We start from the raw sequence: 25,320 nt of genomic DNA, 5'->3' as shown, positions 1-25,320 counted from the left end.
AATGATAAAGAGCACAGCCGAACTTGAGTGACTAGCCATCTTTGGGGTAAACTTTCTCTAGTTAAATATCTAGGCTATGCTCCTTGATGGCTTCACACAAATCCGAGATTCGTGCCTAATAAGCCCAACCCAAGAACCTGATATCTCCGGGGTACCTGTAGAAAAAAGTCCAATATGAGGATCGCCGGCAACCGAGGCTGGTGGGGATCCTGACGCCGCTGATGACCTCATCATTTGATCTTTTGGAGATTTCTTCCGGACAGGAGTGGGAGTAAACTCCGCTAATGAAAAATGCGCAATTGGAGGATTCCGCGGAGATGCTGTTGGTTGGATCTGGCCTTCAAGTGCAAATTGTGTATACTACTACTGTCATCACTAGCAGCTGACCTGCGCACCTCACAGTCACATCTTCAGATGAGGGGGTGGGACTTGTCTAGCCCTTAGACTGTAGATTGTCCGAAACTGTTTTAGCAGTATCAGGTACAGGGTCACGAAACAAGTACTCCCTGCCTAAAATAGATGTTTTGAGGCCCAAACGCCAAGAGTCAACCGAACTCGCCAGGTACGAGATAGGGCTGATGATACCAAGACTGCTTGTGGTTCGCTAACGAGTGAAATGAGTAGATCATACGTCATTGTTATGGTTAATTTATCATGCTAGTTAGTTTATTTGCAACAGAACGTAGGCGTAGTGTGGAGTGTGGAGTGCGGAATGTTAGTCTGTTACACAGTTCCCCTTGCATGGATCCTCGTTGGCATCAAGATAATTTTATGGAGCTATGGATGCCAACACCCCTACCGTCGGTATCAAATCAAGAATGCTCGACTCTCTGGTGCGAAATGGTGGCTACCCGCAATGCATTGATCCTGGAAACTACTAAGCATGTGTGCCCCGTAGATATGCGTTGAGAATGTGTTCCTTAATGCTTCTTCAATTGTTTTTCAACGACTGCAAATTAAGTGAACCAGTTATCATCTAGCTCATTGATATTCATCAGGTCGTCCCCTAGCAGATTCTGGTCTCCAAGCCCTTCTCCACCGAAGTTTTCGTTCTCCATGAATAAATCATCGAAGCTTGATTCCCCTGGCGCCATAACATCATCCGCGTGGTTGCTCATCTGTCCTCCCGCTTGCTGGTCCTGGGCTGAAAATCCATCAGTTTTCTGCAACTCTAAATCGAATGCAACGCCTCCCGTAGGACCACTGCCGATATTAACCCCCTCCTTAGAGAACATCGACGCCATAGCGCCCGACTGATCGGTCTCCTGGCCGATATCGCCGCCGATACCTGTATTTCCAAGACTAGTGCCAGACAGGAAATTCTGATTGCCAATGTCATCGTCTCCAAAATCAAGATGGAGATCGAATTCATTGGGCCCACCCCCAGTGTCATTGAGCATAGAGTCGAAGTTGATTTCTGTAGTTCCAGGGACTGATTGATCTGGCGCCGAGGACTGTCCTTCCTGCTTCTCCACCTTGACAGTTTTGCCTTCGGTCTCTTGCGACGGCTTATCGCCGTTGAGAGGCTCTTGCGCGGTTGTAGGCTCTGCGTCCAATTGGGACTCGAGTGGTTTAGTGTCTGGCACTTCCTCTATCTTTTGGGGCGGCTCTTGTACGTCTTCATTTTCCGACCTGTTGCTTGGCTCATCCATAGCCACATCTTGAGCAGGCTGTACAGCTGCTTTCTCTGCTCTGATTTCCTCATAGTCTCTTTCGAGAAACGCTTTTGCGATAAACTGCCGACTGTCAATAGCTGTCCCGTTGAAGCACGAAATGCCGCAGAAAAGTCAAGTTAAACACATACTATTTGCTCAGATAGATCGTCGAGTGCAGCCTGGAAACGTTCGTGAGTCGCCGGGATAGTCTTTTTGAAACGAGCCCTGGCCTGCGTTGAGCCACCAGCTCGAAAAAATCGACCCATTTCAACGAGCTGTCGGCAGTTAGTATTATCGACCTACGAAATCAGCGAGAAGAGATGCCACATTACCGTCTGATTGACCATAGCTGTTAACACAGCAAGGGACTCTGGATTCGAATAATTTGATGTTTCCATGACGGCAAACGCTCCGATTTATCTAAAATGGACTGAAGATTTTTGTCCAATGATGGGCACTACCTGCAGGGTGCGACAAGGTTAGTTCGACACTGGCAGCATGCCTATGGTTCTCTCATTTTTGGGTATCTTGTCCCTGAGTCTAGCACAGACAACTGACAAAGACTATGCATTGATCGAAACAAATGATGCATAAGATACATACAAGGACAAAAATTCATTCGGTTAGAGTATCGTTTGAAGAGCTCACCTTCAATGTCAATTTTCAGACCGCCCAATGTCTGTCTTCTGTGCTTGGGAGAATCTCTGCCAAATCGAGCTCATTCAAAAGGACCAAATAGAGTCAAGTTAAGCGCCCTCTCATGACCAGCGGCATATATCCTGACACGCTAACCTCATCTGGACTAGTATGTCACACACCCAAGCGGCTCTTTGCCAGTTGCCCATCCACTGTTTGGTCGTTCTTTTGCTCCAAATGTTGGTTAGAAACTCCTCCCGTCTGAGCTAGTTAGTAAAGGTATGGTAGAGCATCTTACCTAGTAGCCTACCAAAGATCATCACATCACATCTCTTCTTCTTCTTCTCCTGTTTCCATCTCATCTCACTCCTCGCATTTTCCTCCATCGCTCTTCTGTTGGTGTCAAGATCTCTGTGATCTTGTTTTCCTTTTTTCTCTTTTTGTTTCGCTTTTCCCTTTTGGCGCTTTTATTCTTCTTTGTCCTTCGTCTCTTTCCCCCTCTCCCGACAATCACTTGTGTTTGTCAAACCCGGATCTTAAGCTTTTTTCTACCATCACATCTAAAATCTTGTTGGGGCTGAGTGTTGAAAAGAGCTGTGTTCGAGTCGTCCTGACTTAACGTATTTTTAATTCGTCACAGAGCTCCTTTCTGAGCTATTTTCTTTTTGAAAGACTGCCGTCTCTTCGATTCTCTTGATCTAGCGAAATCGTGCTTCTTTCGGTGCCTCGATCCCCGCGTCGCTTTCCGCCTTTCGACCAACATCGATTTTGTTGACAGCTAAACGCTGTGCGCCGTCGACCAACAAACAGCGCATCCCAGCCTAACGCTTCCATCGCCGATCCACTTGTGCATTGTCTCGCTTAACAGTTATTGCTGATTTTGCCCTGTTATCAACCACAATGGCCGAGAACCTGCCCACTTCTGGGACTTCCACCCTCCCACCTGCGCCTCCGCAAGCATCTTCTGCTTCGGGTCAGCAGTATGATTCCTCTCAGGGCAACGGCCAAGCCAATCCTTCCCATATGCCACCCCCGCCTCGTCCGCCTGTCGTGATTCCTCAGAACACCAATCCTATCCCAACTGCTATCACGTCCCCGATGTCCGGGAACATGATGTCCCCGACCAGTGCTGGTGGATATGTGCGCCGGGCCGCCCCCGAGCCAAACAAGAGAGCTCTGTACGTTGGAGGGCTTGATCCAAGGGTGACTGAGGATATCCTGAAGCAAATCTTCGAGACCACCGGTCATGTCCAGAGCGTGAAGGTCATCCCCGACAAGAATGTAAGCTTTACCCCTCCCTATTGCAATAATCCTTAAATGCAATGCTAACATTTTGAAAGTTCAACAGCAAAGGATACAACTACGGTTTTGTCGAATATGATGACCCTGGCGCGGCTGAGAGGGCTATGCAGACCCTCAACGGCCGCCGAATCCACCAGTCGGTATGCGTTTTCCAAATACTTACAAACTCGTCGCCTTGTCGTCCCATTACTGAGTGTGATATAGGAAATTCGAGTGAACTGGGCTTACCAGTCAAATTCCACGAACAAGGAAGATACTTCTTCTCACTTTCACATTTTCGTTGGCGATCTAAGCAACGAAGTCAATGACGAGATCCTGCTCCAGGCCTTCTCCGCTTTCGGTTCGGTCTCAGAGGCTCGCGTCATGTGGGATATGAAGACTGGTCGTTCCCGTGGCTATGGCTTCGTTGCCTTCCGTGAACGTGCCGATGCAGACAAAGCACTGAATGCCATGGACGGCGAATGGCTCGGTTCGCGTGCCATTCGCTGCAACTGGGCTAACCAGAAGGGACAGCCTTCTATTTCTCAACAGCAGGCTATGGCGGCCATGGGCATGACTCCCACTACACCCTTTGGCCATCACCACTTCCCTACGCATGGGGTCCAAAGCTACGACATGGTCGTCCAGCAGACCCCACAGTGGCAGACTACCTGCTATGTGGGTAATCTGACTCCGTACACTACGCAGAACGACCTTGTCCCTCTCTTTCACAATTTTGGATATGTACTTGAGACGCGCCTTCAAGCAGACCGTGGATTCGCCTTTATCAAGATGGATACACACGAAAATGCTGCGATGGCTATTTGCCAATTGAATGGGTACAATGTTAACGGACGTCCTCTGAAATGCAGCGTACGTTTGCTCTCGCCTTTTTCGTTCTTATTTTAAGGCTTCTTTTACTGACCGTTGTAGTGGGGTAAGGACCGTCCTCCTACCGGCCAATTCGACAATTTCTCCGGCCAGCAACCCAATTCACCCTTCAACTCCAGTCCAGCTACATATTTCCCTCAATACGGTGGCCCTGGAGCTCCTATTACCCCTCAGGGTACGTTTCATGTTTCTTTCGAATAAATTGTTATAACGACTAATTTATCCTATCGTAGGCCCCACTCCTGCTGGGCGAGGCTGGGAGCAGGGGGGAATGACTGGCCAAGGATATGGCCAGGCCCCCCAGAATGCGGGCTTCGGCCGCGGACAGGCCACACCCAACTCTGGCTGGAACCAGCCAAACAACGGCAACTTTGGAAATGGCTTTGGGGGCTATCAAGCATAGCTTGTCTCTAGCCTATAATGCTGTATATGGGCCTTTCTCCGCAGCAGCCGAGCCAGATGATCGACAAGGTGCGCAGCTATTTACAACAGCGATGGTGAGAAATTTGGTGTCCTCGGTTTCATTTTCCAGTCCCTATTTCACGGACTATCCCACTTTCTACTCTATACTTTCACAGCAAATCTCCTCTTCTTTTCTCTCATTCCTATGGCTTTTTTTCTTCGTCTCACGATTGCCTATGAAGTGGATTATCGAGCGCATGTTTTCCATTCTCAAGTGCTTCTTTTCAAATGAAATTTTGTGTGTTTACGTACACCAATACCCCAAGTCCACTTTGTTTGCATCAAGGCCCTGCTCTGTTCTTTGAATGATTCTATGCAGATTGTGAGCGAAGCTTTTTGGGACTTCTGATTCAAATTTTCTTCGGAACAAACGAAAAGTACCTATCATCACTTACCTAGTCCTCGACTTGATACCTTTTGACTATCATCTTCATAAATTACCTACTTCTGGGCATGTATCGTACCTTCTCCATCTATGTTTGTCTTCTCTATTGGATGAATATGTATTTCGAGCCGATTCAGAAAGCCTTTTCTTCTTGATAGTGCTATTTTGCTCTCGTTCCTTCAGCTACCACATTTTTTGGTCGGGTGTCCCGCACACTCGTACAACAATTATGATTATGCTCTTCTTGCAATACGCGTGACTCAACATTGTGCTTGCTTTTGTGATGTCTCTTGCGAGCCGCCATCTTTCACACTGGCTCCTATCTCTGTCTCTGGCGCTCTGGAAGATATACCTTACGCTCGTCTTATGAAATACTAGTGGCTTTGAACCATTCCGTCTTTCTCGAATAAGTGAATGAGCCGTGTCTGTGGGTAGCTAGCTCTTGTAATATTTGAATATGGTTTTACACTTCTGCCAAACTTAAGGAGGGCTGCTGCCTTAAGGATCAATCTGGCCCCTTGTCGACCTTTTACTCATGTATCGAAGTAACCGTTTTGGAGATGCATCTGGAACGTGGTTCGTGGTGCGGAGAAGGTTGGCGCCGGAAGTTGGCCTTAGGCCCACCACGTCTGCCTCCCGCACTCGCCTTTGCATCACAACTTTAATCCGCCGAATGGAATCTCCACCAAGAGTGGCCCCTGAACGGGTACAAATTCGCACGACGAAGGATTGAATGTTAGTATATCTACAACCGGGTCACTCGCGCCCGGCTTGTGCCAATGGAAGATGCAGACGACACTAAAAACGTGACACTATCGATCGACAACGATGACCGGCTTTCTGGAAGGGCACGCTCGGGAAGCACAAGCAACGGACACAAGCGCAGCTCGTCCGGCTCGCTGCTGTCGAAATTCTCTTTTCTCCGAATGAACACCGGGACGCACCACACTACCGAACGATCGCATCCAGGCGGTGATAAGCACGATGCAGAGGAATTCGGTTCCGGCTTGCAGGGTGGGAGGGCGATGTCGAGCGCTTTACAACAACGGAGAACGCGAAGGAGAAGGGGCTCGTTAAGGAAAACTGCGCTGCTGGGGACGCGATTCGACTATCGAGATAAGAAGGCTACTCGGGCGACGCTTGACGTGTTACGAGCGGATGGCAATGCGCCACCGCACGATCAGACTACAAACATACTGGCGCCATCCGTAGCCGATTCGGTCTCAACGCAGGATCAATCTACGTCTCTTGCAGCGGCTCAAACAAACGAGAACAATGCCAACTGGGGCCTCGTGCATGACCAGCGGGGAACCCCGACTGCCTCTACATCTCAGCGGCCGCGGAAGGGTCTCTCGAAGGAGAACGTGCTTGGAGACGAGATTGGCACGGATGATGAGGATATGATTGCCTTACCTCGCGCCAAGAATGCCAAGGCTGCCATCGGTTCTGCCTTCGGAAACTCCTCTACCAGCAGTACCAGTGGTCCTGCGGGATTACGTATACCGACGCCCCCATCGAGTTCGGACTCCTACTATGCTCTGCCGACAGAAGCGTCGTATAGAGCTGTGCATCGCACTAAGTCGCCCCTTGCGACGCATGTCGTTGACCTCAAGCCCAGCCAAGAAATTGTCTGGGATTACTCCGAGACCGAGTGGTGGGGGTGGATCATCTTAATCGTGACTTGGCTGGTTTTCGTGGTGGGAATGGGCAGTTGTTTCGGTGTTTGGAGTTGGGCTTGGGATGTTGGTGAGACGCCCTATGCACCGCCAGAGCTGGAGGATGATCCTACATTGCCCATTGTGGGGTACTATCCTGCCTTGATTATTTTAACGGCTGTCATGTCGTGGGTGTGGGTTGTCGTTGCCTGGGTGGGCATGAAGTATTTCAAGCATGCCAATATCACTGGGGATGATACATGAGTGCTTCAAATCCTCTGCTTAGAGCCTAAATGACCGCTTGTGCCCTAGTGCATACTGACATTAAATTCAAACAATTGATCCGAAATAATAAAGTTCATGACATATCCAATAAAGAAGAATTTCACCCAATCATCCTCATCTAAATCCAACAACAGCTAACAGAGGTATCTCATTGCGCCCATTGTGACATCTCGAAAATAAACGCGTTGACAACTCCATTGCTTAGCAACCGCGCGAGTCCCAAGTTTTCGGATACGCGGCTAATTATCGGATCAGTGCGACAGTGCGCACTGGTTGGATAATCGTACATCCAAATCGTCCAATCTTGTGCCCTTGCCACCAACGGTGGGATCCTTCAAAACCTCTGCGTCTTGAGGCTGAACCGTTGTCCCAGGCGCAGTGCTGACAAGGCCTTTGGAGACGGCGTAGCATGAAGACCGATCCTGGTTGATGTCCTCAGTGTAGAATTCATCCAAAATGGGATGTAGAAGGACAGACTGCTTGTGGATCGTGACAATCGAATTCGCAGGGACGGATACCCAATTATCTAGAGGGCCATATTAGCTCGAGTACCTCACAGTAAGTGACTGGAGTGGCTCACGGCGTTCGAATGTGATGGGCTCACTAGCCACCAAAACAATATCTGCTCCTTTATCGTGCCGCTCCATCTTGAAGTGGCCTTTGTCTTTCCCTTCTTTCCATTTGGTCCCCGACGAGAAATACAGACTAGCGGGCTCGTCCGTTTTGCTGCTGATATAACGGGTACAAACCACAGTATGGCCGTCGGTCACAGCAAAATTGAGTAAACTGCGAGTCTCCACCCCGGAAACATTATGTCTCTTGGGAATATCGCGGATAAACTCATTGATCTTTGCGATGGTCTTGACCATCACTTTCCGCAGTAGCGCCTGCCCAAAGCCCTCAGGCCCGGGATTCGAGCTGGGATCAACCCCTTCCTTCTCCAAAAGGTCAAGGAATAGCGCAAATGCCCATTCACTATCTGTCCCGCCTTTTACGCCGAGGTACCACTTGTCCGCGAGCGAGTCGGCTAGCGTGCGCTTGATGTAATGCCAGCCACCCACGTTGCCATTGTGCATCCACATCAGAGTCTGATGCTGGAATGGGTGGCAGTTAGTATCGGAGAGCGTCCCCTCCGTCGTGGCGCGGACGTGCGCGAAGATGAGGTTCGAGCATGTCTTGGAAGCCAGGCGTTCCAGGTTCTCACAGTTCCAGGCGGGAAGTGTGGAGGTGAATATGCAGGGCTCTGGGCCTAGCTTGGGGTCGGTATAGAACCCCACGCCGAAGCCATCGCCGTTGACAGGTCGGCGATTATCCTGAGGTCCAAGACGTCAGCTATGCTTCGTCCAAACAGAAAAGGCAAACCAGAATGAGTCTGCTAAATGTTGAGCTAGAACTTACTAAGCGCAAGCGAGAGTCATAGGACTGTGTTAATATCGAGTGACTGGGTTCTGTCACCAATTTGCTGAGACGAATCTCATGTCTGCCCTTGTATACCTGGCGAAGAAGCCGTAAGTCAAATAGCACGGTATAAGGAGTTGTACATGATCATACCAGGAAGCGGCACATGGTCCACAATGTTGAGTAAATAGCTCTAAGCAGTAAAGAAAAAGTTGTAAAAGACGTCCAGAATGAAGTTCAACTTAATAGAGATTGGGAAGCTTCAGACCATGTACAAGCGTCTGTTTGGCTCGATGCCGCGAATGCACAGGCCGATGATGAAAGCCAGACCTTGTCTTCCACCATCCGCTTGCACAACAACCAACTGGAGCCCTTGGGTTCAACGGAAGTGTGTGACGAGAGGTAGTTACTCGAAAACCAAGCAAATTCCTTAAAGAACACTCCTTTAATGGTAACGCCTTCATGTATTCCTCATCGAGGCACACGTGACTCACACCGACTTTCTGCGGTGTACGAAGCGGCCAAAAGCGCAAGTCACGGGAATCTAATAGTGGAGATTCGCCATCATCGCGGGACGGTTGTTGATTACATCAACCGTCATTCAAGTTACCCAGCTTTCGACACAAAACAGCAAGCATCATCACCGTCCGCAGCTTGCAGCTCGGAGATGATAAGCTATACTCTCCTGGCTGATCTGTGGTGTATGAGTGTTCAAAAGCCATGAGCGGGAGAATACTCTCGCACCGTCTTGTTCCGCTGTTGCGGACGGGCCTTCTGGCCCGCCATGTCCACAATGCTGGCGCAAGAACTGGAGGTCTACTACGCTCAGAGGGAGGTGCTGCACTTCGGGGCCGTGCTTGGCCTGTTGGAGCAAATGCAATTCACAATGTTCCTGCCGTGCGGACGATCTCTTTTGCACGGATGCTTCCGAAGCTTGCTTTGAAGATGGTCAGACTACCGGCGATGTTTGGAGGAGCTATGGTCGCAGGCTTTGCTTATATCCAGTACCAGGCTACCCGTGCGTCTTCGGTCACTAATTGCTAATGAGTGATGCAACTGACTGACAACCTTTATAGAGGCAGGAAATTACGCAATTGATATATTCAAACGAGCGGGCGAGACGGCTGGTGGCGCTGCCTCGGGGTTCTTTCAAGAATTACAAAACGTTGCGGAACAGACTCACCGCGGCTGGCAGAAAACCACTGAAGACATCGAAGTCCCGGAATGGCTGCAGAAGATCCTCCGCCTTGATGAAGGTTCACGCAACGGAAGCGATGGTTCGTCCGGAGGAGGGGAGTCCCCTAAAGAAAGTCGAACTGGTGCTGGTGTAGCTGGCGTGGCTACTGGCTCCGCTTTTGGTTACAGCCAGTCCGACGAAGATGACCTCCGCCACGCAAAGCAAATTGCGGAGGATGACCAGATGATGCTGCTTACGCGGAAGATGATCGAGATCAGAAATATCCTTCAGACCGTTGGGCAGTCTGGTACCCTGACACTGCCATCGATTGTTGTCATCGGATCACAATCCTCTGGCAAAAGTTCCGTTCTGGAGGCCATTGTTGGACACGAGTTCCTGCCCAAAGGGACCAACATGGTCACCCGGCGGCCAATCGAGCTCACCCTAGTCAACACCCCAAACGCACAATCAGAGTATGGAGAGTTTCCTGCTCTAGGCCTGGGGAAGATTACGGATTTTTCACAAATTCAGCGGACCTTGACCGACCTCAATCTTGCAGTTCCCGAACGGGACTGTGTCTCGGATGACCCAATCCAGCTTACCATCTACTCCCCCAACGTTCCGGATCTTTCCCTGATTGATCTTCCGGGATATATCCAAGTTGCTGGCAAAGATCAGCCGCCAGAGCTCAAGCAGAAAATCGCCGACCTCTGCGATAAGTACATTCAGCCGCCTAATGTAATTCTCGCAATTTCCGCCGCGGACGTTGATCTAGCCAACTCTACCGCGCTGAGAGCAAGTCGCAGGGTGGACCCTCGAGGCGAGAGAACGATCGGAGTCATCACAAAGATGGATCTTGTCGATCCGGACCGAGGATTCAGCATACTTTCGGATCAGAAATACCCTTTGCGCCTGGGCTACGTGGGCGTGGTATCTCGAATCCCTCAGACAACTGCTCTGTTTTCCAGGGGTAGCGGCAATATCACTAGTGCGATTCTCAAGAACGAGAATGCCTACTTTTCAGCTCATCCGACTGAATTCGGTTCTCAGTCGGGTGTATCAGTGGGTGTATCCACACTGCGAGACAAACTCATGCATGTTCTTGAACAAACGATGGCGTCAAGCCTAGCGGGTACTAGGGACGCCATCAGCCAAGAACTCGAGGAGGCCACGTACGAATTTAAAGTGCAATATAATGATCGGCCACTAAGTGCCGAATCGTATCTTGCCGAGAGTCTGGATAGCTTCAAGCATTCTTTCAAAGCGTTTGCTGAGAGCTTCGGTCGACCTCAGGTTCGCGAAATGTTGAAGAATGAACTAGATCAGCGCGTCATGGACATTCTGGCGCAAAGATACTGGAACAAGCCGATCGAGGATTTGGCCGCATCCATGCCAGAGTTAGATCCTCTCAGCGACCTTCCCAAAGCGGATGCCGACTCGCAATACTGGCGGCGTAAGTTAGATGCGTCGACCTCCTCTCTGACAAAGTTAGGAATCGGCAGGCTTGCGACTACTGTTGTTGCCAATGCTATTCAGAACCAAGTTGACCGGTTACTGGCAAACTCTACATTTGCGAACCATCCTTATGCACAGAGGCAGATCATGGAGGCTTGCACTAGCATCTTGAACGACCGCTTCTTCAGCACCAGCGATCAGGTTGAAAACTGCATCAAGCCTTACAAGTTCGAAATCGAAGTTGAGGAGCCGGAATGGGCAAAGGGCAGGGAGAATGTCGGTCGGGTACTGAAGGAGGAGCTCAAAGCTTGCGACACTGCTTACCGACGCGTTGAAGAGGCCGTCGGGAAGAAGAAATTCAAGGATGTGGTGGCCTTTGTCGATAAAGTCAGAAAGGGCGAAGTAGTCCTGGAAGGCGACGGCGCCGGTGGTGCAGGTGGATTCAGCTCCGCCCTGCTGGATAAAGGTATGTTGCGTCTTTCGCACTTGACCGTTACTGCCGAGTACTAACGACGAGAACAGGCCGGGAAGGCGTCTTCCTGCGTGACCGTGCTGACCTGATCAAGATGCGCCTGCTCGCCATCCGTTCCAAACAATGCGCGTCAAAGAAGAATAAATATTACTGTCCAGAAGTCTTCCTTGATGTGGTTGCAGATAAGCTCACGTCGACGGCAGTCCTCTTCCTTAACGTCGAGCTGCTCTCCGAGTTCTACTACAACTTCCCCCGCGAGCTGGACATGAGACTCGGCCGACACCTCTCCGACGCCGAGGTGGAACGATTCGCACGAGAGGACCCGCGCGTCCGGAAACATCTCGACGTCATACGGAAGAAGGAGCTGCTCGAACTTGCCCTGGAGAAGATCGAGAGTATCCGACAGCTTGACGGACGGAGCAAGCAAAGAAACGCGGACCGCCCCTTGGCAGCCAAGGAGCAGAGAAGCCGTGGGTGGAACCTATTCTGATTGATTGATTGCTATTTTCTACGTGATATCCCATACTCCTGTCCTTTGCAACTACATACCTCACCATGGCCTATATCCCTCAGTACCCCCTCGCGTCTCTCCTCTCAGTCCAGCTGCTCAAGTTTCCTTTTCTATCGTCCTAATCAGAGTCAAATACCTTCTGGATTGGTATTCTTTCTCTTTTCTTCTTTTTTTCCCTGGGGTTCCTGTTCTTCCTCAGTCTGATTGTAAAATACTTGGGCACAGAAGTCGAGTCCTGAACTGGAACTCCAATAGAAGACAAATATAGACACTTGTTGATAATTGAACTCATCTTGTATGGTCGAGAGTAGCTGTCTTGACACATGTGATCTGATCCGGTGTCAGAAATGCGGGCGTGTAGGACAGTTGCAAGCAGATTAATAGCAACCACGTTCGCAAACCACATAATCTCCATTATTTCCGTTTCCAAACTCAATGCAATTAAAGGAAACAGACATGGCTGACAACAGTTCCAAGCATCAGGGACAAACTCGGGGTACGAATCATACGGAAAAAAGAATTATGGCCAGATCTAAATGTCTAAAGAACAATCCCGTCCCCACTCTATCTAATTCATACACAGACAAAAGAAATGGACAGAAAGTTACACTTTTCTCCACTTCCGTGACCACTGGGTCTGGTCAGTGGATCTTTCGGCGAATTTGGCCTTGAAGTACGGTCGACCGTTGCGGACGCATCTTGATGATGGCGCCTCAACAGGTGGAGAAAGGAAAGAGGAATTGGTGGGTAATCATAGGGCGGGCGTAAGGAAACAGTACATGTTGTGGAAGAAGACGGAAGCTTTCGCTTCAAATCGTTGACATAAGGGTATGCGGAAGGTACGGAGGGCAAAAAGTGGGCATTTACTCCCGAGAGACGTCACGTCCAAAGATCTTGGCCTTGAGCCAGTCGGCAGCGACCAGGACACGGTTGCGTGCTATTGAAGTCGTTAGACAGGGGAAAGAACGATATTGTAACTGGTAAAATGAAGTAGGCACTTACTGCTGAAGCACATGCTAAGGTAGGCACTGCGCCAGAAGAGGTAGGTGACTGTTCCACCACTCGCGATGTTGCCGCTCAGCCAGCTGATGTCTGCAACCGCACGCTCCTTTCCAATATAAGCCAGACTTCCCTGGTGAGAGTACTGGAAGGGGCCAATCTGCTTGGTTCTCCGCAACTGCTTCTGGCGCTCACGGATCTCGTCGAAAATCTTGTTGCGCTCCTCCTCGTTCTTGGCCTGGGCCTGAGCCTCGGAGAGCATTTTCAACTCCGTTTCGATAGCCTCAGTCTTAGCCATGGTGTTGAAAAGGCGGGCAAGGAAAGCACCTTCCTGACTGGCAACCTGGGCAGTGGGGGCGTAGTTGGTAACGGCGCAGTCACCGACGGCCCAGACGTTCTCAGCGCCGTTGACAACCAGGTACTCGTTCACTGCCAGACCACGGCGCGAGTTCTTCTGAGCAGGGATCTGATTCATCAGATCCCGGACAACATTACGGACAGCGTTACCAGTGGCCCAAACCAGCAGGCCATAGGGAATAGTCTCCAATTCCTTGGTTCCATCGGGCTTGGTCACCTCTGCCTCGATATACTTATCGGTAACGTTCTTGACCATAGTCTTAGTGCGGATGGTAATTGCTTCTTCCTTGAAGGTCGATTCCGTGTAGTCGATCAGTTGCTTGGAGAACATGGGAAGGACGTTGGGCAAAGCTTCGACGAGGGTAACGTGAAAGTTATCCTTGATTTCAGGAATCCACTTCTTCAGGTCCTCGTTAAAGAAGTCCTGGAGCTCACCAGCGAATTCAACACCGGTAGGGCCACCACCAACGACGACCATGTGCAAAAGTCGCTTGACTTCCTCATCAGGCTGATCCTTGAACATAGCGGTCTCGACGCAGTCCATGATGCGCTTGCGAATCTTCTGCGCGTCGCCAACTTCCTTCAGGAAGCAGGAGTGCTCCTTGACACCCTTGATACCTGTAATTTGGACCGTTAACTATGTTTTTCGATCGAATTCTACTGTAAAGCTCGCTACTCACCGAAAGTAGCGTTTTCGGCACCGACACCGACAACGAGCATGTCGAAAGGCACCTCGGTGTGAGAGATGTCACCCTTGATCTCAGAATCGTCACTGATGTAGACAACGCGTTTCTCGTAGTCGATCTTGGTAGCTTCGGCTTCGTAGAACTTCACGTGGGCCTTCTTTTGGCGGAGAATGTTACGAATCGGCTCCATGATCGAGCGGTGCTCGACCTGACCAGTGGTGCAAGAGGGAAGGAGGGGAGTAAAGAGGAAGTAGTTCCGAGGCGAGATGACGACGACATTGTAGTTCTCAGTATCAAGTTTCTTCAGCAGAGAAACTGAACCCCATCCCGTACCTGCAATTGCGATCACCCGGTTAGTGGTTTCCCGACGGTTGTCAGGTCACGTTCGCGACGCGACGCGTCCCATTGGCGGCAGACAAGGTAAGGAACCTAACATACCGAGGATGACAAGGGTCTTCTTGGTCGGGTCGGGTTGGAGCTGTTCAATGGGATGGAGCTGTTCGTAGATGCTGTAAACGAGGGCGCCGGTGAGACCGACACCGGAGAGCCAGGTGAGACGCCAGGCCCAACGCAGGAATCTGAAGCGCTTCTTGGGCTTGGGGGCAGGAGCCGCATCGGTGTAGGAGCGACGGAAGGTGCGCTGGACAGACTGCTGCGAGGAAGTACCGGATCTCAGAGGGCGTGACAACCGGAGAGCGAGGGCTGGCGATCGCGTCGAAAGCGACCTGCGCGACAGCGACGACAACTGCATGACGGAGGGGGAAGCCATGTTGGAGCGGATCACCATGGAACTTCCAACCATTGTAGGTCTTGATCGCACCTAGGCGAAGGGGGAGGGAAAGAAGGGGAGAGCAGAGTGAAAACCCACAAAAGGGAATCCAGTCAACAGTGGATGTTGATTATGAATTTCTGATAATCGCGACAGAAAGAAAAGGAAAGAAGAGGGACGGAGAAAAAGACTAAAATTCAAAAAATAAAAATGGGCAAATGCCGATCTGAGAGAGCCTGAGGCGATCAATCTCAGGAATGACAGGATAAGCTGTTAAGCTGTTTTGGGTGAATCGGTGTGTCCCCGACGCCTTCAGAACTTCACCTCAAAAGACTTCACGCTCAGTCACTCTCTTTTTGTTCTGGTTCTTGTTTGGAGCTCCGGTGGAGCTGTTGGACTTCTTTTGCCGCTCTATCTTTTTTTCCCCCCTTCACTTTTCTCTGCTTTGCTTTTCCGCTTTGGAGCTCTCTGCAGACTGGCCGTGGTTAAATGTGGGTTGAATCAGGGTCCAAACGGGTCAAGGAGAGGAATCTAGAGTTCTGATGGGCCCGAGAAACAAGCCTACTCTGGTTTCTGGGTCTCCCTTCTCACACCGACGCCTTCGAATTGGAGTCGTGAGGAGACACTCGCAGAGTTTTTTTTCCCATATGAGGAGAAGATAAGCATCAAGTGCAATACCGTGAGGGGGTAATCGGTGTGCGATATAAGAAGGTTACAACAATGACGATGCTCTTGGTCGTAACTGTTGAAAAATAACACAATAATAATACCTATATATCGGTACTTGCGCATATAAATAGCAGCACGATGCGTTTCTAGAATGGTACTTGGAAAGCTGTTGTTTTATCTCTCCCTCTGATATCATATCTACATCTTGCTGCTTCCCAATAGGCTAAATCAGGAAAATTGTTCGCCTCCTGCCCGATTCTCACCTCGATAAGAGAAAGCAGCCTCTGGCTATATTCGATAATCAATATATCAAAGCAATTCCCTCAATTCTATAACAGCCTGTCCACCATCACAATGGTGACGTCGAGACACAAAAGTTGACATCACCAGCTCTTGCAGGCTTATTCCCTGCTCTACGGTCCTCCCGGAATATCTACCGGGATCACCCGCAGTCCATACGAGTCAAGATAATCAGCCCTGGATCCCTCTCTGGCTGTCCTGCACTCCGCTGTCATGGCTAGAAATAGGTAATTATCTAGTGTCTGGGTGACCAGCAACGATGACAGTCCGGGGAAAGCAAGCTCCACTCAATTCTCGTTTCTCCGTTTCTTCCCTCTCGTCTCCATTGAACCCTTGACTCTGAGATCGTCAGATGACAACCAAGTGGTCGAAGCTCCCGTGTCTCGCGGATGAACGGGCTGTCCTTGCTTATTATTGAATTCTCATCATGGATCCAGTGGCCTGTATCGGGAAGAATTTTTTAATAGAAATCCCGTGTTCGTCCATAGAAACGACACACATCGATAGATAAATGCAGCGAACCATTAATCATACCTTTAGCTACCTTAAGAGAGACAAGAGATTGGCAATCCAAAACCCAATAGGGCAAGTAGCTTTCGGCCACAGGCATTATTAGATAGCTTCGAGTCACTAAACCATGAGCACTTGACAAGCAAATAGTCAGCGTATAGTTACAGGGCTGTGTTGGGTACAAGAATCCCCAGCCGTAAATTTTCCCGCTCCAGTACGGGCATACGAGGACATTTAGCACTTCAATCACGGAGACATAGGACTATGCATGGCGAGGTTTCAAGATCGGACGATTGTATGATTGTCAAATGCCCAGTTCAAGGTGGAAAGACCCTGTCAAAGAAGGTAAAGAACGCCTAAGTATGCACATGCAAGGTTTGGTGGTAACAGTGTATGATCACAGATCAAAGACAGCAATGGAGATGGAACGTAACACCAGTGTCATGCGTCTCCCAGAAAGCCACCAGAGCTCACAAAATTCCGCCTCAACACACGATATTGATAATGGTAATGAGCATTGTAATCCATCTATGATGCTAAACGCCGTGGTAATGCAAGTCGTCAAAAATGTAAAGGTATTGTACAAAATACAGCTTTGGGTAAGAAGTAGAAGGCATCCCGCTCATGTCAATGGTCGTGAAACGTCGTGAAAGGCCATGTTCAACTCGAGTAGTTTGGAGTTGAATGAAAATTCGGCTGGATGAAGGGCCCTTGTGGCCACGCTTCGTGATGAAGATAAGGTAACACGCCTGTTTTACGCTCCGCGGCTGTCTTCCCAAGCGGCTGGTAGTGCATATGGTCAAAAGGAACGCTGCGCTGCGGCTGGAGAGATGTTGACGGAGGTGGAATTAGCAGGGTGTTGACAGCTCGGACGGGTCGGTAAGGCGAGTTCCGGTTTGCCAGAAAGAAAGAAGGTGACAGATGTGTTTGAGGTGTGTGTACGGAGTAGGCCGACACCGCTGGTGACACCGTGGCCGACGACATCCCGTAGGGACTCGCGTGATACCTTCCAGGATCGGGCAGCGAGATTGGGGTATGGTAGATGCCATTCAAAACGGGCGGCACAGTGGCCAAATGTGAGACCGATGGTGCCCAGGTCGCGGACGAACTGTACGTAGTCGGAGGCATGGCGCGACCAGCAGTAGAGGGTTGTTGGGGTGTGGTTGCGGGAATGCTTGGAGCCAGTGTATGTGATGAAACAGGGAGGTTGGGACGTGGCAGATGGGGAATAGGTCCAGGAATGAAAGCCTGGTGTGATGAAGGAGCAGACGTGGGTGTGACAACCGGTGGCAGGGCCGGGAGGCTTGTCATGGCGGAAGCCGGTGGAATAATCTGGGGCACGGCAACTCTCTTTGCGGGATGCTCATCGACTTCTTCGTCCCGAGTCCGTTTGCGCGGGTTGGCGAGCTGAATATCACTACCAAGCTGAGGAAGAGGGGCATAAGTATTGGCGGCTTGGTTCCACGCTGCCTGCGGGCGAACAGGATCAGATGCTGGAGGAGATGGTAACTTGGACGGAGTCGACGAGGAAAGTTGGGATGTTGCTCGAAGGCTAGGAGATATGCGCAATACAGGAGTTGTAGGGCTCAAATCGACCTCATCCGGGATCACAACTGCTCCGTTGAAGAAGTCTGAGAAAACCCGAAGTTTGGTATGCCATTGAGCCCATTCCTCCTCTGATGCATAGAGATTGTACCGCACATTGCTGAGGAACTCGACTTCCATCACGTGGATTTCCTGGACTGGGATACCGGAAACCTCAGCCCAAGTCTTGTTTGTATATGTGTTGTCATCGAGAACTGGAAAACGAGTCAGCTTTCGTTGACAGCTTTGACGGATGGACGAGTACTGACATTTGTTTCCAAGCATGAGGGCAATGGTCATCAACCGAAACTCACTGCCTTTCTTTCCCCGCACCGCAGGATTGAACTTCTTCAATCGGTAGATGAACATGAGTGCCAGTAAGATCACATTCTGGCTAACCTGCGTCGTCGATAGAATGTTCGTTACCCACTTCTTGAAGCCGGGAGTAGGAAACGCCTCCGGAACAAGAGAAGGCAGCGTATTCACGCGATCCTCGATGGTCTTCAACTTTGATGTGCTTTCGAACCAGAACAAACAAGTCATCTGCAAGAGAATTAAGTCAGTCGACCGAGTCCCAAGAACCAAGCAGTTCTGATGCTTACCTGCGCAGCGAATTCAGACAGGCTTCCCCTGCTGTCGTTGATCGATGACGGAATTTGCAGGTAAGACGCCGCCGAATTGGTGCTGGCCTTCTTCTGGCTTGCTTGCACGAACGCTGGGACATTGTGGGTAGATTGAGGTTGACTCTGCGATTTGATTGAAGATATCATTGTGGAAGAAGAGTCGTAGCCGGTGCGAGTATAAGCGGACGCTCTAACATAGGGGGGGAGGGTGATTGCATCATATTTGCCCCCATAGCTGGACAGTGGGAGAGACTTATAGGCTACCCCGGTCATCTCGTTTGGGGGAGTTGGCAGACCGTCCCTGAAGGGAGCAGTCCAGCGATTCTCAGAGACCTCCGAAGCAGTCTCCGGATATTGTCTGAACGTTGATGCCGAACTGTCCTCGTACGGATGGTGTTGCGTGGTGGGGTTTATCGGACTCGGGGCGGAGGGGAAGTACTGCGGAGTGTATATAATCGGAGGCATATGGCACGAGATGGTGAGTGCGGATCGAACAAGGAGATTGCGAAAGAAGCTCTGCAGGACACGCTTGTCATGAGAGTCTCATTCCACCTCTATGAATATCTTGTGCTGTTCGGTCTTGCTCGAAATCAGAATTCACAATGTCACTGGACGCAACTCCAGCTCTAATGGGTTGGAAGATATAGAAATCAGATTGCCGGCTCTCAAGGGGATCCAAAGGACAATTAAAAGAGTTGTTGACTTCTATTCGAGTTGGTATAATAAGAAGTTGCGGAGTACTTTGTAGATAGGACGACAACCGATCTGGTGAATGTTGACCATGCCTTGTCAATGGAATGAAGGCACAGAAGGGGGTAAGGTAACTTGAAGAAAGGCCGATCCAGAGCAGGCAAGAAAACACCACAACACAGGTCTAGAGTAAAGCAGTCATAGAAGACTCAGCATGAGAAATGTAAGTGCCAGGAGGAAGTTGCCAATCCGCCCAAGTTATAGAAAAGGAAATATGTCCAAGGAGATATAGATGTCGACGCAAGTATAAGGCTAATTGAATGAAAGTCTAACGGGACAATGAAGTAGAATGGATTGGAAAAAGATCAAAAAAGTGAATATTAATGTGTTTTTTTAAAAAAGGAAAAAATAAAAAAAAAAGTAATTAGAAAAGACTTGATCCTTCTATGGAACCAAGCCGTATAAGAAGAAAATAATCATCATGAAAAATCCGAAATTATTGGAAATGAAAATGAAGAGCAGTAGGTGTAGTAGTAGTGAAGGTAAAAAAAAAAGGGTAATAATTGAAGGATGAGATCAAGACATCATCCCTCATCCAGCTAAATGTTCATATCACGACACCACTACTTACTCCGCTCGAAGAGCCAGGGTCGGTTTAGTCCTCGTCCGGAGAAGGTGGTGTGTCCGCTGTGTCCACAGTCCAAGAGTGTCCATACAGGACAGACAGAGTTTGACGTGGACGCAGGTCCAGAGGGTTGATCCTCCTTCTTTGGACTCGTTTGGGTCGGTTCCGGTTTGGTCGTAGTTGATCCAGGTTGATTTGTTTCTGCTTTGTCTTGGGAGGAAGAAAAGTGAAATACCGGTTGATGTCAGAGCCACGGGGAAGCAAGTGGATGCATTACAACTATGGAGTACTATTACTGCTACCGAGTAGTGGAATGGTAACCAAAAGTCAGCAGCCCTAGACCATAATAGTCTTGAGACCCAGGAGGGAGGGATTGGCAAAATTCATACTCCATAGTTACTTCGTATTATTATTATTAGTCAGGCAAGGTCTGAGAGTGAAAGGAAAGAAAAGAGGGGTTGGAATCTAGACGAGGATGAACAGCTGAAAACTAACTTACGACTTCGTACCTAGCCGTGTTCTTCCATACTTACGCTATTATTACTGACTTTTGTACTCCGTAATGTAGGACCCATATCATATCCAATAATAAGTCTGGTTTAGCGTCACTTTTGCAACCATTGTTATGTGCCGCCTGCCGGAAAAAAAAAAAAGATATAATGCATCAGGGAAAAGAAGGAAAAGAGAGGGGAGAAAGCTAAAGGAGAAGGGGCGGCATTGCTCAACAAGCCCGAGGCACGGGAGAAGTACTGTAAGTAAACAGAGGAGGTTTGTGCACTACGACAACTACCTTACTATGTGGTTGATCGCTAGGTAGTTTCTAGCCCAACCAAGGCGGAAGCAAAAGGAATGAGTAAATTAGGTAAGGTAGGTTCATTTCCGTAAGTACTCCGGACGGTTTACGGAAATACTCTGTAATGGTCCTACAAACCTGGTTTGGGAAGTTCACTGGCATGGGCAGATGAGGGGATGGAACTATGGATAACGTCGGACCAGGCTTCGTAATTGGTCCGTAAGTGTGGCTTCCAAGGTTACCTTAGGTACTATGGCAGCTGTGGACTGTGACCAGGCTAAAGTCAGGGTAGCAGGTCAGCCTGGTCGGTTCGGTTATAACCTGTATGTGCGTGCTTTGGACTGAAGGGGCAAAGCGTACCACTACTGTTTCTGATGCTTGCTGCCTGCCCAGAAGTTGCCGAGCTAATGTTCTCCGGCTAAGGTAGTCTCTCAGATGGAAGCAGAAAGACTGAGCCTGAGGTGAGGGCTGAGAGCAGAGTTACACGCAGCAATTGGACTGATCTTTGGAGCAACTTTTCTGGTCCTCCAGCGCCAATAGGCTCGTCACTACGAATTTCTGGGTCCTTTTGGCACTCGTCCATCCAATGACTATCGGAGCTGCCTACCTTACATCCAAAGGTCCAGCCAGTTTCGATACGCGGCAAAACATCTAACGTTGCTCTGGCTCCTCATTCTTAGACAACCAATGTGGAGGGACCATACCTGACTGAAACCCTTTTTTCAATTTGTTTATTTACTATTATTTTTTCTTCCTGATCTTCCGACTCTTTGATTGTGTTTTGAGCTGCAAGTGGGTTTACAAATGTTGGGATCTGCTAAGCCTCACATTATTTCCATCCTCATGCTTTTCTCCCTGTGATACAGTAGTACAGAAAACTCTGTACTAGTATGGTAATTACCCTTCATCTGTTCTCCGTTAGCTCCGTTTGCCCTATCTATTTGCAGTTAGACAGGGCCGGATTATCCAACTGTCGGCCGCCATCCATACCAGGCTGCCCAAATTGGTTCTCATCTATACACGACCCTACCTTACAGAATGATACCTGGCTTACCTTACGCATGCATTTTTCACCTGGTCCATCCATCACAATCCGACTCATCCATACCGCCCCAGGCAGAGGTACAGGCTCAACCAACCCTTGCCATACTCAAACATTTTGTACTAAGCCGCCAGCCCACCTTGCTGACGGCCTATCTTCTGGCCTACCCTACCATAGGCTCTTTGTGCTCCGTACAGACTAGGTAAATAATAAAGTGCATTATTATGATGGACAGAGGTGCTGCTCAGCCTGCTAGCGGCCCCCCAGAATGGTAATTTACCGCTTAAGTCAAAGCTGATGGTTACCTAGATGATCAATTATGTATCCCTATCCACAATTCCTTTGCAACTCTGCTCCCTATGTCTGATAGTCTTCCGTGTTTAGTCTGAACCACGAAAATGGGATTGCCATAAGCGAATCAAACACCTTCAAATTCTACGCTTCTCTACGGAGACACAGACTCTTTGCACATCCTAAATTGATCATTGATTATCGGGGATTTCCGCGGCTATGATGATATTCAACGCTGACGCGATCGCCGGTTTTGAAGAGATAGGTTTTTGTGATATTACCAGTTTCCACTACATCACCTGGCCGAAGCAAATAGATGATAGAAACTCCGTGTAAGCCAAGGATCCATCATGACAGACATCGACAAGCTGAGTCGCTGGCTGTCTGTGGCTGTTTTCCCTTTCAGGAATCAGATTCATCCTTGTTAGTTGTTACTGTGGAGTCGCGTTATCATTGTTAAACCTATCCAAGACGGTCGAGAAGGACAGAAAGTGGAAGCCAAATGAACCCATTTCCATGGTTTGAGGTGGTGATTGTGATCATACACATGCGCGGCCTTCAGCAGTCAGTAATATTGAAAATCATAATGCTTGCCAAACCAACAACAGAGAATCGACCTATCGCCATTCCAAAGACCCTAGCATGGGTAAGGGCGCGCAGCATTGTTGATGCCACTGAACTTGATAGTGCTACAAGTATGTACCATCTACTCCTGACTAGGAGTAGCCAGACTCAAGAGAATGCATGTGAGCAGGAACCTTATCACATCTGCTTCTTCAATACTTCGTTGCGGGGATGTCATTCCGTGGTGGCCAGCTTCTGTAAGCTCAGTAATTATGTAGAGACACGAAAACAACGTTCTACATGTTATTTTTCTCTTGAGGACCATCTTCTCTTTGATCAAAAGCAGACACAACAAATCCTATCCAATGATTCCAATCGTCCCAACCCACCGATTCCTACCTTGATTGGCGCAAATCCGGCGACAATCAAGGATAGAGTCACGGACTAGGCTCAGGTGGTTTGACTTTGCAAACCCAATTGAATCCTGATCACTATGCGATGATGGCGTTGAGCGATCTAGGACAATTTCCGACTGTAGCATGGCGCTCAGTAGTTCCCTCGCTCGCCACTCGCGAGGCGCGGTCGAGGACGGGAGAGAAAGTGTCTTTGAAAGGCTGACGGTCAATCAATAATCAAATGGGCAAGATGGTGCGTAAATAGCCCACATGGGGCATACAAGTGGATGAGTGCCGCATCAATCTTCGTTCTCGTTTCCTTTTTCGTCTCACCCCAAGATCATGGGTCATGACTTGATAATGGTATCGTCAACTGGCTTGGCGTGATGACTACGTTTCTTTTGAGCGTCAAGTTCGGTCGTTTCAATCGGTGTGATTTTCTCCGCCAACGTCTAGTCTATTATTTCTCCCAAAACTCCTAACTCCTAAGAGGGGCTGAGAGAAGTGACAGCGCTCAGGGGCCTCGGGGCTTCATGTAGGTGCATGTAGTAAAATGTAAAGTACGAAGTACGGATCATCTCTCAAAGTACTCCGTACTGTACTCCTGTCTGCTGATAGTTCGGTTCAATAAACGATAAATAGTGACGCGGTATGGTGCAGATCTTATGCATATAGGACAGTCAGCCCGAGAGTATTACGGAGTATCATGTTATGCCCGCATGCGACCTTTCTAATTCGTCCAATGCTCCAGAAGCGGCTAGCCGTGTTTGAGATCGAGGTCTATCTACGGGCTCAGAATTAAGTACGGAGTACAGAGTCCTTCCAGTTTATTCCAAACTGATGACCCTGGCCGTATACGAGCAAAGAAGGAATACGTTGTGATTTGGAACAGCCGATCAGCCACAGAATGATATTAGGCTTACTAAGGTAGCTCTTGTCTCAGTTCATCACGTTACGGAGCACAAAATAGATGGAATGATTGATTTATGAACCCTACCTAGTTTGTAGCGGAGGCAACACTTTACCTGAGGGGAAGGCGAACAATTACAGAGTAATGATGATGCATAAAATAATATCTCATGATGTTACCCTGCCTCGTCGAACATGAAGCCTCGCTCCCAATTGTCAATCCACTTTTCCATTTTTGCGTCAGATTAATTTCATTTAATCAATACAGGGTATATCAATGCACCGCAAATTTACATATGATATCAAAGAGACTCCGTACTCCTGATAGAGACCAAGGAGGATGGAGCAAGGTAATCTATATTTATTGGCTGTTTGTTGCAGGCCAAACCAAAAACAACATGCTCCGTTACTCCGTACCTTAGCCTCCGTATCTGATCTCATATCTTGATGAGTGTTGATTGGCTTGTCGTTACCGATGACGACGTGCTGAGACTGCTCTCAAGACAGCTCAAAAGAATCAGAGCAAACGCATGATCCTCTACGGGCTACGTTCTGAAAAGACGATCACTCGGTGTGAATATGGCCCACCTCTGCGTAGATAGTCCATAAAGACATGGATACAGCCTCAAGTCGTCCCGAAAGAAAGCCAGAGATTTTAGTTTGAAGTCGAATCGCACCACAAAGGTTAACCAACAGAAGCCCAGACCACCAATCAAGGTACGCTCAGCGTCACCTTCGGCGTTAACCTTGGAGCTAAAGCAGCGCATCTGTACGTCTTGACCTCCTCTGTGTTAAATGATTCAGCCTTCCCTTCTTTTGTCTGTTGAACCGGGTTTGTGGTGTATGCGTCCGAAAAACTACTCCATACCCAGGCAGAACATAGGAGTCACGGCATAGCGGATAAGTACCACCAGTCAAACCGTCTTGAAAGAGGCAAGACCACGAACATAAAGTTATTTGTCCATAGTCAAGTCTCAACGATTGGCTTGATCTGAGTTCGTTCTAAACTTGGATCATGTCTTGGAAGTTGAGACTGCGTTGCAATTTTGCAAATAATCAATAATCATGTGTCGAAGTGGGCTGAAGCATTTGTTCCAGAACGCCCAGTTAACAAAGGTGTCCACCATCTTGCAAGTGCGTGCCACCATGCAAGCGACAAGCTGAGGCCTGAGGGTTGTGGCATTTTCTCAGTCTGATGTAAGTCAATTATGTCTCGACAGTCCTCATCGTCGTCTTAAAAATCACCCAGAG

The 25,320-nt window shown here is 49.0% G+C and overlaps 7 protein-coding genes across 7 annotated transcripts; 3 read left to right on the top strand and 4 right to left on the bottom strand.

Annotated features, from left to right (window-relative positions):
• Positions 1 to 956: 956 nt before the first annotated feature.
• Positions 957 to 2,053, bottom strand: Aspvir_008558 (uncharacterized protein; the record flags this gene model as incomplete). Its single annotated transcript, XM_043271726.1, has 3 exons — positions 957 to 1,736; positions 1,805 to 1,930; positions 1,988 to 2,053. 3 exons carry the CDS (start codon positions 2,051 to 2,053, stop codon positions 957 to 959), a joined length of 972 nt encoding a protein of 323 aa, XP_043127661.1.
• Positions 2,054 to 3,191: 1,138 nt separating this feature from the next.
• Aspvir_008557 (nuclear and cytoplasmic polyadenylated RNA-binding protein pub1) lies at positions 3,192 to 4,866 on the top strand (the record flags this gene model as incomplete). Its single annotated transcript, XM_043271725.1, has 5 exons — positions 3,192 to 3,572; positions 3,632 to 3,733; positions 3,798 to 4,445; positions 4,506 to 4,638; positions 4,697 to 4,866. The coding sequence occupies 5 exons, from the start codon at positions 3,192 to 3,194 to the stop codon at positions 4,864 to 4,866; spliced, it is 1,434 nt and encodes a 477-aa protein (XP_043127660.1).
• A 1,223-nt stretch (positions 4,867 to 6,089) lies between these two features.
• On the top strand, positions 6,090 to 7,229 carry Aspvir_008556 (PIG-Y family protein; the record flags this gene model as incomplete). Its single annotated transcript, XM_043271724.1, has 1 exon — positions 6,090 to 7,229. The coding sequence occupies one exon, from the start codon at positions 6,090 to 6,092 to the stop codon at positions 7,227 to 7,229; it is 1,140 nt and encodes a 379-aa protein (XP_043127659.1).
• Positions 7,230 to 7,501: 272 nt separating this feature from the next.
• Positions 7,502 to 8,816, bottom strand: Aspvir_008555 (glutamine amidotransferase subunit DUG3; the record flags this gene model as incomplete). Its single annotated transcript, XM_043271723.1, has 4 exons — positions 7,502 to 7,776; positions 7,831 to 8,563; positions 8,649 to 8,744; positions 8,802 to 8,816. 4 exons carry the CDS (start codon positions 8,814 to 8,816, stop codon positions 7,502 to 7,504), a joined length of 1,119 nt encoding a protein of 372 aa, XP_043127658.1.
• A 552-nt stretch (positions 8,817 to 9,368) lies between these two features.
• On the top strand, positions 9,369 to 12,242 carry Aspvir_008554 (dynamin-related GTPase MGM1; the record flags this gene model as incomplete). Its single annotated transcript, XM_043271722.1, has 3 exons — positions 9,369 to 9,666; positions 9,725 to 11,746; positions 11,803 to 12,242. The coding sequence occupies 3 exons, from the start codon at positions 9,369 to 9,371 to the stop codon at positions 12,240 to 12,242; spliced, it is 2,760 nt and encodes a 919-aa protein (XP_043127657.1).
• An 884-nt stretch (positions 12,243 to 13,126) lies between these two features.
• Aspvir_008553 (alternative NADH-dehydrogenase) lies at positions 13,127 to 15,074 on the bottom strand (the record flags this gene model as incomplete). Its single annotated transcript, XM_043271721.1, has 4 exons — positions 13,127 to 13,200; positions 13,266 to 14,237; positions 14,300 to 14,638; positions 14,744 to 15,074. The coding sequence occupies 4 exons, from the start codon at positions 15,072 to 15,074 to the stop codon at positions 13,127 to 13,129; spliced, it is 1,716 nt and encodes a 571-aa protein (XP_043127656.1).
• Positions 15,075 to 17,213: 2,139 nt separating this feature from the next.
• Aspvir_008552 (putative mucin) lies at positions 17,214 to 19,225 on the bottom strand (the record flags this gene model as incomplete). Its single annotated transcript, XM_043271720.1, has 3 exons — positions 17,214 to 18,352; positions 18,407 to 18,680; positions 18,740 to 19,225. The coding sequence occupies 3 exons, from the start codon at positions 19,223 to 19,225 to the stop codon at positions 17,214 to 17,216; spliced, it is 1,899 nt and encodes a 632-aa protein (XP_043127655.1).
• Positions 19,226 to 25,320: the final 6,095 nt, after the last annotated feature.

The sequence above is a fragment of the Aspergillus viridinutans genome (genome assembly GCF_018404265.1).
Source record: "Aspergillus viridinutans IFM 47045 DNA, scaffold_7, whole genome shotgun sequence".
NCBI lineage: Eukaryota > Fungi > Ascomycota > Eurotiomycetes > Eurotiales > Aspergillaceae > Aspergillus > Aspergillus viridinutans.
This window is presented reverse-complemented; position numbering and strand designations above follow the sequence as displayed.